Genomic DNA, 14,524 nt, shown 5'->3' with positions numbered 1-14,524 from the left:
GTCTTTAGCAAACCATTCCACAGGTCAGAGAAAAGTAAAATCTAGTATTATGTGACAAATAGTAAAGTATCTACTCATCTAAACACAACCATAAATTTGAAACCAACTAAAATGGCAGCAGAAATGTATCCATCCTCTAGAAAATTTATCACCAGCTGGTGGTTGACACAGGTCACCCATAAGTTTTTAATTATCCCACCTGTTAATTATTATGGAAAAAAAATAAAAGCTTCTAACTGAAATTGTAAAGGCTGTTTCTCTGCATCATTTAATTAAAGAATCAAGACATGAGGACAGCCCTGATGTAGCATAGGGGCTGTACTTGAAAACCTATACAGGGAATTTATATGGCAGTTATAAGTCTGTCTGTTTTGTTTAATCAGTGAGCTGACCTGGTAGTTGATAATCTTTGCTTCTGTTCTTTTAAAATATATATTTTCACCAGAGGATGTTTGAAGTGGAAGACGTAAACTGTATCTGCATAGACTGGAGCAGTGGATCAAGATGCCCATATACTCAGGCATCAAACAATATCCGTGTTGTGGGTGCTGAAGTGGCTTATTTTATCAATGTGCTTATGGTAAGGGATCTTCTTCTCCCTACAAAGTAAATTTATAATCACAGAGCTGCTGAAAATTATTCTAATCTAAACAGCCAATAACAATGAATTTTCATGTATCCAGCAAAAGATTCCTCCCAGAAAAAGATGCAAAAGTCCTATCAACTCCCCTAAAAATACATAAAGTTTAAATATGTGTACAGGCAGTCCCCGACTTACGCGGATCCGACTTATGTCGGATCCGCACTTACGAACGGGGCTTTCTCGCACCAGAGGTCGAGGTGGCGGATTGCTGCCTGCGAGCTCCGGGGCGAGAAAGCCCCGTTCGTAAGCTGCTCCCGGTGCCCCTGGTCTGCTGGAGACCGTCTCCAGCAGACCAGGGGCACCGGGACTGAAGCCGCAGCCGCGGCGGGGTCCCTCGCCTCTGAGACTTTGCCAGAGCAAAGCCTCAGAGGCGCAGCACCCCGCTGCTGCTGCGGCTCTGCTCCCTGTGTCCCTGGTCTGCTGGGGGGGGGGGGGAGCGCAGCTAGTGTGCCCCCCCCCAGCAGACCAGGCTTTTGTTGTGGACCCTGGGGCAGAGCAGCTGGGGCGCTGACGATTGGTCCTGCAGCGCCGCTCTGGACACTACTGGACCAACCCGGCAGCACTCCAGCTGCTCTGCCCCAGGTCCTGATTCAGCCGCTGCTGGTCAGTTTCAGCAGCGGCTGACTTGGGGACACCTGGGGCAGAGCAGCTGGGTGCTGCTGGGTTGGTCCAGTAGCGTCAAGGAGCGAGGAGCGGTGCTACTGGAGCAACCCAGCAGCACCCCAGCTGCTCTGCCCCAGGCGTCCCCAAGTCAGCCGCTGCTGAAACTGACCAGCGCTGACTACAGGAAGCCTGAGGCAGAGTTGCTCTGCCCCAGGCTTCCTGGAATCAGCCGCTGATCAGTTTCAGCAGCAGCTGACTTGGGGTTCTTAAGTTGAATCTGTATGTAAGTCAGAACTGGTGGTCAGTTTCAGCAGCGGCTGAATCTGGACGCCAGTTCCGACTTACATACAGATTCAACTTCAGAACAAACCTACAGTCCCTATCTTGTACGTAACCCGGGGACTGCCTGTATTCTGCAATTACTTTTACGTACTCTTGTGGATGCAAGGGTTGGGTAGTTATAAAGACAGATAAGTAAAGAACACAGCACATTTACCCTTTTTTAACCACTAAAGCTATCGGATCCATCTTAAGGGATACATATACAAAACCCTAAAGCAACTGGTCATCAGATAGCAAAAACCACCTCCCAGGAGGAGAGGGCAGGGCTCTTTTCCCAACCCCTTTAGAAGTGTTACCTAAGTTTGGCTATGTCTACACTGCAGGGATCTATCGGAAAAAGCTACGCAAATTACATTCCGATATTTGTATAGCTTTTTCTGATACTTTTTTCGGAAGGGGCTTTTCCAAAATGTGGCCCATCTACACTAGGGCAAATTTCAGAAAAGCCTCCTCTTTCGGAGGAGCCCTTATTCCTTGTGGAATTAAGAATACAGGACTTCCTGAAAGAGCGCGTTTGCTTTTCCACAAAAAAAGCGGAAGAGCAAACGCGTTTCCTGGATGCCATGGGGGTTTTCCAGAATCCCAGAGGTATCCCGGAAAAAATCTGCAGTGTAGACATAGCTATATGTGAGTGTTTGGGGACATGTGGGATCTTCCCAGCTGCTCCAGCACAGAAAGATAGGGTGTGGGCCTGTAATCAAACAAAAGGCCAGATGTTCAGCTCAGAAAAGCTCATAGTTCCATTGAGATCATTGTAACTCACCATTTTACACCAGATGAGGTGCTTGGGGAAGGAGGGGTATTTTCAAAAGCACAAAGGGTCTTTACAGACATAATTCCAGTTAAAAGTAAGTGTGAAGTAGGCACCTAACTACCATCTTTGAAAATTTCTCCCTCTGTCCCTAAATCTAAGGACTTAAAACGAGGCATGAGTGAAGCAAAAGGAAAAGGATAACTCCTAATATTTTCTGAACTAGCTTGCCTCTGGCTAGTGTAAGTACTAGGAGCTAGCTCACCAGTGCATTGCAGCCTGTGTTGTAAATTACAAATCGGAATGATAATGTTTAACATTCCCATTGCACTGGTGCTAAGTTCAGCAGGAGGTGCAAAGCAATGAAGAATCAAGCTTCAGCAGAGCATGGGTGCCCTACATCAGAATGGCCATGAATTTTTTCCCTTGACATTCATGAGTCAACTAATACAATGTCAAGAGGATGCCAGATACGCTTCCATTCACAGTGGAGCTGGGAATAAGGGATCTGGCTGCTGAAATCATAACTATCCACTGACAAAATCCCATGAGTGCATTGCAGAGGTTAACAATGCCCTGAGGCTGTAGTAACAGCTACTGAATGGTCCTGTTACTTCTCTGTCCAATTCCATGAACTTCCACTCTGTGCAGCCCATTTCTGACTTTTCTTGTAATCTAGAGCTTCTATCTAGGCCTCATATCAGTAAAAACAGCTTCCTTTTTGTTACAATTGGTGTTTTTCCTCAGGAACAATACGGATACTCTCCTTCCAAAGTCCATTTCATAGCCCATAGTCTTGGAGCACATGCTGCTGGGGAGACAGGAAGAAGAAGGCCAGGCATTGGAAGAATAACTGGTAGGTTAATGAATTACTCCTCAGTCTATAGCAATGAAGAATTTCAAGAGAACAGTATTAAATCTTAACGTTACCTTGCATTTTTTAGGAACTACTACAGTATCTGACTGACGGAAAACTGTAATGAATTGGGGGTGTGCACTTGTGCATGAGTGTGTGGTGTGTGTGCCCTTGCCCTCTACAGGATGGAGTAAGAGCAATACAAATCTATCATAGCCTTATATTGCTAACAATCAAATTGCGCTCTTTTCCAGTAACACCATGCCACCCTCAGGAAGGGATTACACATAAGGATTCCTTCAGTGTGGTGTTCCTTTAGGCCCCCTGCACAATATCCCCAAGAATTCAGGGCTGAATTTTTCCCTAAGAATCCCTGCATGAAGTGGATTCTTGGGGACAAATTGGGCAGGAGATGGTAAGCTGCATGGAACAGTGATCTCTCCTAGCATCTCATCTCTAAGATATGACTGTTCTCTGATCCATACAGCAGGTTATCTTTTTTCACCTGTGCTATAAGGATGATCCCAAGGGGCATGGACTGTTAAGTAACAGACTAACACGGCTACCCCCTGAGGCTTTTATTCTGGCTTGGTACATCATGACTCTGTGGCATACCACCTGCCACTAACACTGCTCAGTGCAAGTGCACAACAACCAAAATTTATTTGGCAGATGTTGCCTGAGCCAGTTTTAATGGGTCTGATTGTTTCCGAAGCATTCGCCCATTATAACAATTCCAGTTTGATGTGGCTAGTCCCACATTCCTAATCCTGGCAGTTTTACTCCGACTGTTCCCTTCTCTCATTAATCCAGTTTGTTGTGCAGGTGCAGCAGTATGTCCAGTATTTCAGATCACCAACTATTTAGAGGCCCAGTGTAGGGGTTCCCCCCCCCCGTGCGGAGGGGCTTACGTCCGCCCCCCCTCGGTTTCTCCAGTCGTTAGTGACTCAATGCGCCGGCTTTACTCGGCTCAGCTTGCCCAGTTGGGGAAGGGGGTCCGGGCCCGCCCTCACTCCGGACCCCGACCCAGGGCCCTAAGGTAAGGGAAAGGTTCCCCACCTAGCGGAGGGGGTCGAGAACCCTAAACTCCCCCGCTCTCAGGGTCCACGTCCCCGCCCTGGGCTACTTCTTCCCCCACGTCAGCACGTTCCACCAGCAGGCTCCCGCTCCGGTCCCGCCCAGAGTCGCCAATACCTGGATCCGAGCGCTTGCTCCCGGGGGGGATCCGTCTCCTCGGCGTTCCCCCTTCTTGCTGGTCCGTTGTGGCCTTTTGAATTGCCCGCCGGTCGCAGGCAAATGACGTCAGTCCCCTCGTCATCCTCCGGCCCCCCCTCGGGCCGGCCTCCCCGTGACGTCATTTCCCCCGCTTCCTCCCCCTGCCCCTTGACGGCGTCGTTTGCTGGCCCCGGCTCATCACCCGGCTGGCGCGCCGGCCCCCCCACTCGGGGAAGACAGACGGCTCTGCAAGCCGCGCGGGGGGGTGAGCTTCTCCCCTGCGGACGCGGCATCCCGGCGGCTTCCAGAAGGGGCGGGGCTACCCCGCCACACACCTTCCCCCTTAAGTCTGGCGTCATACTCGCCGTCCCTGTCCCTGGGGTTTCTGCTACACAGGATAGCCAGTCCGCGTTCCCGTTGTTGGCCCCGGGGCGGTGCGTGACTTGGAACTGGTATGGCTGTAGGCTGAGGTACCATCGCAAAATCCGTGGGTTAGTGTCCTTCATCTGCTGCATCCATTGTAATGGGGCATGGTCCGTCACCACGGTAAATTTATCGCCTAAAAGAAAGTATCGCAGTGAATCAATAGCCCATTTGAGGGCCAAGGCCTCCTTTTCAATCGTCGCGTATCCCCTCTCCCGGGGAAAAAGTTTACGACTAAGATAGAGGATGGGGTGCTCCTGTCCCTCCTCCTCTTGCGTCAGTACCGCCCCTAGCCCCACCTCCGACGTGTCAGTCTGTAAGGTGAACGGCTTGTTAAAATCGGGCTGAGCCAGCACTGGGGCGCAGACCAATCGGTCTTTCAGCTCCCGAAACGCGTCGTCGCTCACTGGGGTCCACCTCACCCTTTCGGGTTGTCCTTTCCGTGTGAGATCTGTAAGAGGCGTGGCTAAAGAAGAAAAGTTAGGGATGAACCGTCTATAATAGCCCGCCAATCCCAAAAACTGCCGTACTTTCCTTTTTGTGGTTGGGGTAGGGTGTTCCCGTACGGCCTGGACCTTGTCCACTAAGGGCTTGCGCTTCCCTCTCCCCACTGTGTACCCCAAATACGACACTTCGGCCCTCCCGAATTGACATTTCTTTGGGTTAGCCGTGAGTCCCGCTTCTCTCAGGGCCTCTAATATGTTCGCAATGTGGTCTAAATGTTTTTCCCAGGACTTGCTGAATATCACGATATTGTCGATATACGCCACTGCATAGTCCTGATGGTCCCTTAAGACCTGGTTCATGAGTCTTTGAAACGTAGCAGCGGCCGCGTGCAGCCAAAACGGCATGTTCCTGAATTGATACAACCCAAAGGGGGTGGCGAACGCTGTTTTTGCCTGGGCCTCTGGCGAGAGCGGGATCTGCCAATACCCTTTAGTCAAATCGAGGGTTGACAAATAGGCCGCCGTTCCAAGGCGCCCCAGTAACTCGTCTATACGCGGCATGGGGTACGCGTCAAATCGCGAGATCGCGTTGACTTTGCGGAAGTCGATGCAGAACCTCGTTGACCTGTTTGCTTTGGGCACTAAAACAATGGGGCTTCGCCACTCGCTGCGGGATTCTTGTATGACCCCCCACTCCAACATGGCTTGGAGTTCCTCTTTCACCGTACCCCATAGCTTCCAGGGGAGGGGGCGCATGTTATCTCTCACCACTCTGCCGGGTTCCATTTCGATCTCGTGCTGTACTAGCGAGGTCTGTCCGGGTCAGCTGGTCAATACCGGCCTGAACCGGTCGAGGAGGTGGTACAGCTGCTCTTGCTTCAGCCCGGGGAGCTCTTCTCCGATCCGTATTCCCTCGATCTTCACCTCCGACTCCCCCCACAGACCCAACTCGATATCGGTGTCCCGAGGGTCGATCAGGAGGGCCTCCCGCAGGTGCCACTTCTTCAAGAGGTTTACATGGTAAATTTGAGTTTCCCGTCGGTTACCATCCACCCGCACCTCATAGTCTACCGGGCCGAGTTTCCTTATTACCCGGAAGGGCTCCTGCCAGTGGGCTAACAGCTTGGACTCCCCACTAGGCAGCAACAGTTGGACTTGCTCGCCTGGTTCGAACTCCCTCACCTGCGCCTTTTTATCGTAGTAGGCCTTCTGCCCTTCTTGCGCCTTTTCCAGGTTCTCTCGGGCCCGGCCCATCAGGGCATGGAGGGTCCCCCTCAGCTTCTGCACGTACTGGGCGGCCCCCAGGGCGGGAGAGACCAACGTTTCCCATCCCTCCTTTACGAGGTCCAAGATCCCCCGCGGTCGCCGCCCGTATAACAACTCAAAGGGAGAATACCCGAGCGATGCCTGCGGTACCTCTCTGACGGCGAACATCAGTGCAGGGAGCAGCTTATCCCATTCCCGGGGGTTGTCCTGTGCAAACTTCCGGAGCATCCCTTTCAGCGTGCGGTTGAAGCGCTCCACAAGCCCGTCGGTTTGGGGATGGTATACCGACGTCCGGAGCTTCCTAATCTGCAAGATCTTACACAGTTCCGTCATAACCTTAGAAGTTAAGTTCATCCCCTGATCCGTCAGCAACTCTCTGGGCAGCCCGACCCACGAGAACAGCTTGACCAACGCCTCTGCTATGGCGGGTGCCGTGGCTCTTTTCAGGGCCACCGCCTCTGGGCAACGGGTGGCGTAGGCCACGATGACCAGGATGTAACTGTGCCCGCGCCCCGATTTCTCGAGCGATCCTACTAGGTCCAATGCCACCCGCTCAAAGGGGGTCCCAACCATGGGCAGGGGAACCAGGGGAGCTGGCGGGACCCGGGTCCCGGACGTTCTTTGGCACTGTGGGCAGGAGCTACAGAAATTTTTAATTTCCTGGTACACCCCAGGCCAATAGAATCTCTGGAGTACCTTCTGCTGGGTTTTCTCCGTGCCCAGGTGTCCGGCCCACGGGTGCTCATGGGCCAATTCCAGGACCTTCCACCTGTACGGCCTCGGAACCAGCAGCTGCCATCTTTCCTCCCCAGGAAGTTCCCCTGGGGACACTCGATACAGGTGGTCGTCCCTCACCTCAAATTGGGGCCCGTCCGGCTGGTTGAGCGGGTCCCCTCCCGGCTGCTCGCTCGTGGTGCGCACCTGCTCCCAGGATGCCCGTAAGGTGAGATCCTCGCATTGCTGTCTGAGGAAGTCCCCTTCCTTTACGTCGAAGTGGGCAGCGGCCGGCGTCCCTGCCGATGGGGCTGTAGCTGGCATGACCCCCCCCCATCCTGCTCTCCTTGGGCTACTAGGGTCCCAGGCCCTGCTTCTGGCTCCTGTCCGGGGCTCCTCCCACTGTCCCACTGCCCCAGGAGTCGTTTCAGGCCGGGCCAGTCCCGTCCCAGCAGGAGGGGGGATGCTAATTTAGGGCTGACGGCGACTACGCATTCCCCTTCCAACTCCCTGTCCCCTATCCGTACCCGGGTCGTGAGGTAGTAGTGAATGTCTCCGTGGACGCACCGGAGGGCTACGGGCGCGCCCCGGGCTCGCACCGGATGTATCACGTCCCTTCGGACAATGGTTTGCCCACATCCCGAGTCGAGTATGGCCTCCACCGGGTTCCCATTAATCCACAGCCGTTTAATTACCTGAGCTGCGCTTGCTGCCCTCCTGTCCATGCCCTCAGCGCGCCTCTGCCCAAAGGGGCAGTCCATCAGGGTGCAGTCCCTCTTGTAGTGGCCCTCCTGGCCGCACTGATAACAGACCACCTTCGGGGCCCCTTCGGGCGAAGGGGTGCCTGGCCCCATCTCGGTCGCCCGATCCATCTTGGCTTCACCGCCCGGCCGGTTCCACCGGGGTGCCAGCCTCCTCGCCGGGAGGGGGCCCAGGGAGCTCCCGGATACTTCCCCAGCACGCTGGGCTCCCGCCGGCTTTATCGCCCCGTCCTCACTCCTCCGGGGTTCTCTCGGGGGCCCCGTAGCTCCTTTCCCCTCCGGCCCCTCCGCGGCTAAGTAGTGTTTCATAAGGGTCACTGCTTCGTCTAAGGTCTCCGGAAGATGTCGCTGTACCCACTGCTGCCCCTCCGCGGGGAGGATATGGACGTATTGCTCCAATATCACTAGGTCGGCCACCTGGACCCCAGTCTTAGTCTCCGGCTCGAGCCATCTCATCCCCACTTCCTTTACCCGCTGTGCCACGGCTCGTGATCGCTCGCGGGGGTCGTACTTGGCCTCGCGGAACCGCCGGTGGTGGGTCTCTGGGGTCACTCCCAGTTGGTCCAGAATTGCCTCTTTAACTTTGAAATAGCCCAAGGCATCACTGGCGGACATCCCCCGGTAGGCCAGCTGGGTCGACCCTGACAAGTAGGGCACGAGGAGGGTAGCCCAATGTTCTGGCGGCCATTTCGCAGCGGTGGCCACCCTCTCGAACGTCACCAGGAAGGCCTCTGGGTCGTCCTCCGGCCCCAATTTCGTTAGCCATATGGGCAGTTGGGTGCCGACCCCCTCTCCTCCTCTGGACCCTACGGCCGCCCCGGGTACCGTCACTGGCGCCCCTCGCGCCATCTGCTCCTGTCGCTCCTGGAGCTGTTTGAGGAGCTGCTGCAGCGCCTGCATCTGCTGCTGCTGCTGCACCTTTTGAGTCTCCGTCCACCACTCCAGGATCTTGTTCGCCTCCATCATATCCTGGCAATCAATACCTCGTTAACGCTTTCTCCCTATCCAGACCCCCGTCTCGGGGTCTACCGTACCCACATTCTCCACCACGTGTAGGGGTTCCCCCCCCCGTGCGGAGGGGCTTACGTCCGCCCCCCCTCGGTTTCTCCAGTCGTTAGTGACTCAATGCGCCGGCTTTACTCGGCTCAGCTTGCCCGGTTGGGGAAGGGGGTCCGGGCCCGCCCTCACTCAGGACCCCGACCCAGGGCCCTAAGGTAAGGGAAAGGTTCCCCACCTAGCGGAGGGGGTCGAGAACCCTAAACTCCCCCGCTCTCAGGGTCCACGTCCCCGCCCTGGGCCACTTCTTCCCCCGCGTCAGCACGTTCCACCACCAGGCTCCCGCTCTGGTCCCGCCCAGAGTCGCCAATACCTGGATCCGAGCGCTTGCTCCCGGGGGGGATCCGTCTCCTCGGCGTTCCCCCTTCTTGCTGGTCCGTTGCGGCCTTTTGAATTGCCCGCCGGTCGCAGGCAAATGACGTCAGTCCCCTCGTCATCATAGACTCATAGACTTAGACTCATAGACTTTAAGGTCAGAAGGGACCATTATGATCATCTAGTCTGACCCCCTGCACCGTGCAGGCCACAGAATCTCGCCCACCCCTCTTAGAATAATCCTCTCACCTATGTCTCAGATATTGAAGCCTTCCAATACTTTGAAGGCCCCAACATGCAGAGAGTCCTTCAGCTGTGATCTGTGCCCAATGCTACAGAGGAAGGCGAAAAACCTCCAGGGCCTCTGCCAATCTACCCTGGAGGAAAATTCCTTCCTGACCCCAAATATGGCGATCAGCTAAACCCTGAGCATGTGGGCAAGACTCACCAGCCAGACACCCAGAAAGTTCCCTATAGCAACTCCTATCATCCCTCCATTGACCTATTTCCAACTGGAAATGAATGGTCAATTAGTTACCAAGATCATGTTATTTCATCCAACCATCCCCTTATCATAGAATCAGAACTGGAAGAGACCTCAGAAGGTCGTCAAGTCCAGCCCTCCGCTCTAGGCAGGACCAATCCCATCTAAATCAACCCGGCCAGGGCTTTGTCAAGCCGAGACTTAAACACCTCTAGGGATGGAGACTCCACTACTTCCCTAGGTAACCCATTCCAATGCTTCACTACCCTCCTAGTAAAATAGTTTTTCCTAATATCCAATCTGGACCTCTCCCACCACAACTTGAGACCATTGCTCCTTGTTCTGCCATCTGTCACTACTGAGAACAGCCTCTCTCCATCCTCTTTGGAACCTCCCTTCAGGAAGTTGAAGGCTGCTATCAAGTCCCCCCTCACTCTTCGCTTCTGCAGACTAAACAGACCCAAGTCCCTCAGCCTCTCCTCGTAGGTCATATGCTCCAGACCCCTAATCATTTTGGTTGCCCTCCGCTGGACCCTCTCCAATGTGTCCGCATCCTTTTTGTAGTGGGGGGCCCAGAACTGGACACAGTACTCCAGATGTGGCCTCACCAAAGCCGAATAAAGGGGAATAATGACATCTCTGGATCTGCTGGCAATGCTCCTCTTAATGCATCCTAATATGCCATTAGCCTTCTTGGCTACAAGGGCACACTGTTGACTCATATCTAGCTTCTCATCCACTGTAACCCCCAGGTCCTTTTCTGCAGAACTACTACTTAACTGGTTGGTCCCCAGCCTGTAACTATGCTTGGGATTCTTCCGTCCCAAGTGCAGGACTCTACACTTGTCTTTGTTGAATCTCATGAGATTTCTAGTGGCCCAATCCTCCAATTTGTCCAAGTCACTCTGGACCCTATCTCTGCCCTTAAGCGTATCTACCTCTCCCCCTAGCTTAGTGTCATCTGCAAACTTGTCATCCTCCGGCCCCCCTTCGGGCCGGCCTCCCCATGACGTCATTTCCCCCGCCTCCTCCCCCTGTCCCTTGACGGCATCGTTTGCCGGCCCCGGCTTGTCACCCGGCTGGCGTGCCGGCCCCCCCACTCGGGGAAGACAGACGGCTCTGCAAGCCGCGTGGGGGGGTGAGCTTCTCCCCCGCGGACGCGGCGTCCCGGCGGCTTCCGGGAGGGGCGGGGCTACCCCGCCACACCCAGCAAAGTGAGCTAAAGGCAGCACAGTTTTGAGCAGAGTTAATTGGTGCCATGGTTTTACTGTCCCAATATCTGCTACAGAAAAGGACTGATTGAAATTGATGTAGCAAAACAGAAGGCTGAACCTTCAAATGTAACCCTTTAATCTCCCTGCTTTTTGCTGGGTTTACATCAAATCTTTCACACCTGGTCCATGTATTTACTCACATTACATTTTCATTTTTGTTCATTTTCCATCAGATATTTTTCTGCTTAACTTCTTAGATTTATAACAAAACAACAACAACAACAACAACTCAAAAATGTTCAGTGAAACTGACCATAGCAACTGTTTCAGGGCTTGATCCTGCAAGATGCTCAGCACTCTGGGCCCAGTACTGCCAACTATTTTAGCATGTGTTTAACTTATGGGATATGAGTGGGCCTATTGGTCTAAAAAACCCAACTCCAATGCTTAAAGTTAAGCACGTGCTAATGAGTTTTTCTGGCACATAGACAGAGCCCTTAACATCTTGCAGGATCAGTAATGTATATGGGGAAATCCTAAACCCCTCTCCCATAAGCCCCTTGGATGCACCAGGCTTGAATAGCAGTAGAAATGCCTTTGTTCTGTTGTGCAGCGGAGAACAAGCAGCATAACAGAATGTGCGCGAGGATTGCACCAACCCACTCCAGCACAATTCTCCACATTGGCCATATCCGGGAGATTGTGCAAGGGGTTCATAAGTAGGTGCAGAGAGTGACACCAGCATGGCCACTGGATGTGACAACTGCACAGATTCAAAGACAGCAAAACCTTTGAATTAAGAGATTGAGTGAGAGCGAGTGCACAACAGCCCGTGGCCACTGCTACAGCTCATGGGGCCAGAGTAAGAAGTGCAGACAGAGTGTTCCTTGCCCTGGCTCTGAGTTGAATGACGACTCATATGGCTCCTTTAGTGCATGGCTGTGGAGTTTGCCCTTTTTGAGTATAGCCCAGACAAGCTGCAACTTGACTGTTTTTAGTAGTGTGTGTTTTCACTGTGCTAGGAGAGCTCCGGCATAGCAGTTCAACTCACCACATGAATACACGTTGAGTTGCTTTTTCTGAAGATACAGATGCCAGTGTCAGGCTGGTTTACTGACATATTCTGTACTCACCCAGAACAAGTTGCGTGTTTGAACTTCTCATTCAGCACACAGGCCAGGCCAAGGGGCATGTGCATTAGACAGAGAAGCTACCCTTCACGCACAGTAGCCAATTTCAGACGTTAACTTCACTCTGTTCCATCATAGCATCTTCCAAAGAGTCTGGACCCCTTGGACTAGTAATCTGAAAAATTCCCTGGGAAAGCATAATATACTACACAGGATAATAAAGGCTTTGCAATTTACAAGATTTTACACACATCTGAGACAGATGCAGAGAATGAAAAAGAATGAGTCTCAGTTTTATGCTAATATCAAAACTATGTGTCTAAAATTAGGCTCCGATATCTGTATGGAGTCCAGGGGTGGGCAATAAGCTGTGAATGGTTCACTAGGGTTAGCCTCTGGCAGGCTGCTGCATCTTTATTGACATGTGCCACAGCAGGTGTGGGTGCTTGCAGCTCTCATTGGCTGCAGATCGGCGTTCCCGGCCAATGAGAGCTGTTGGAAGTGGCGTGAACTGGGACACTGCTTCCCACCTCTCCCATTGGCCAAGAACACCAATCCATGGCCAATGAGAGCTGCGAGTGCTGTACTTGTGGTGCCTCTTTGGGGCTAATCTTGGCTAACAGTGTATCACTTTAGGTGCTCTTTTAAAAAAAATCTATGTTGCAGCAGTTGCCATTGAAGCATAAAAATGTATAAGTCAGGGCCATTCCAAGGTGGGCACAGGGTCTGGGGCAACCCTCCTATTCCATCACAGGCCCACCCCGCTCCATCTCATCCTCAAGCCCCGCCCTGCTGCTGCTCCACCCCTTTTCCCCTTCTCTGAGCAACACGGTACGGAGGATTATGAGCCTGCCATGGTGGGAGATGGGGTCGTCCCTTCCCACTACCACGTGGGTGGCAAGAGTGGGGGCAGCCTGGAAGCTGGGTCCACCCCACCCCATGTCACCCTCCCAGCCTGCTGTGCTCAGCTTCTCCACAGCAATGGGAAGGGGAGCACCCTGAGGCCAGGGCTCTCTGCTTCCCACCACCACGGAGGAGCCAAATGCAGTGGCTTGGGAGGGCAGCATAGTAGGATGGAGCAAGCTGCCGGGCTGCACCAGCTCCTGCTGCCTGCCTGGTGAGTGGGAAGGACCCGTGCTGTCCTCCCACACCAGGCCTCCATAATCCCAAGTCCCTCCCATCCATAGGACAGTTGGATCCACTGCTGTGGAGCCCCCAAAAATGTGGGGTCTGGGATGACCTCCTTGATTCATCCCATGACTCTGACCACAGCATTTACCAGTGCAGTAATTAAACATTTTAGTGCCCAGACAGCAAACACATTTGCATCTCCTACCATTTTTTTCATCATTTTTCCACCCGTTTTCCACATGCACTGCTTTACTTCCTTGGCATTTGCCTGAGTCACCCTTCTCTGGTCACACATGTGGCATTTACCACAGATAGATCATACCATATGTTTGATCATACCATATATTAGCGACTCTAATTTTGAAGTGAATAAAACTATGTTGTCTCTATAGATCCATTTTCAATTATATATAGCAGTATAGCAATCTATATTTATATATACACATAAGTGCACAATTGTGCATATATTTCCTTAAGGACTGGATCCTGCTCAGCCCTATTTCCAAGGTACACCAATTGAAGTCAGACTGGATACAACTGATGCAGCTTTTGTTGACGTTATTCATACTGATTCAGCTCCTACAATTCCATACCTGGGTAAGTTTGCAGCTGTTGTGTATTGTTATTATTAATTTGTCCTGTGGTACAATCATAGAATCATAGAACACTAGGACTGGAAGGGACCTCGAGAAGTCATCGAGTCCAGTCCCCTGCCCTCATGGCAGGACCAAGTACTGTCTAGACCATCCCTGATAGACATTTATCTAACCTACTCTTAAATATCTCCAGAGATGGGGATTCCACAACCTCCCTGGGCAATTTATTCCAGTGTTTAACTACCCTGACAGTTAGGAAGTTTTTCCTAATGTCCAACCTAACCCTCCCTTGCTGCAGTTTAAGCCCATTGCTTCTTGTTCTATCCTCAGAGGCCAAGATGAACAAGTTTTCTCCCTCCTCTTTATAACACCCTCTTAGATATCTGAAAACTGCTATCATGTCCCCCCTCAGTCTTCTCTTTTCTAAACTAAACAAACCCAATTCCTTCAGTCTTTCCTCATAGGTCATGTTCTCTAGAACTTTAATCATTCTCGTTGCTCTTCTCTGGACCCTCTCCAATTTCTCCACATCTTTCTTGAAATGCGGTGCCCAGAACTGGACACAATACTCCAACTGA

At 52.5% G+C, this 14,524-nt stretch overlaps 1 protein-coding gene across 1 annotated transcript in view; it reads left to right on the top strand.

Moving 5' to 3' along the window:
• The window catches only part of LOC102453980 (inactive pancreatic lipase-related protein 1), a 33,762-nt gene that overhangs the window by 5,314 nt on the left and 13,924 nt on the right, over positions 1-14,524 (top strand). Inside the window, exons 5-7 of the mRNA XM_025183583.3 lie at positions 446-580; positions 3,087-3,195; positions 13,828-13,947. Of these exons, the coding sequence (XP_025039368.3) occupies positions 446-580; positions 3,087-3,195; positions 13,828-13,947 (364 nt within the window). The remainder of the gene's footprint in view (positions 1-445; positions 581-3,086; positions 3,196-13,827; positions 13,948-14,524) is intronic.

This window comes from Pelodiscus sinensis, chromosome 8 (assembly GCF_052426305.1).
Source record: "Pelodiscus sinensis isolate ZL-2025 chromosome 8, ASM5242630v1, whole genome shotgun sequence".
Classification (NCBI taxonomy): Eukaryota; Metazoa; Chordata; order Testudines; family Trionychidae; genus Pelodiscus; species Pelodiscus sinensis.
This window is presented reverse-complemented; position numbering and strand designations above follow the sequence as displayed.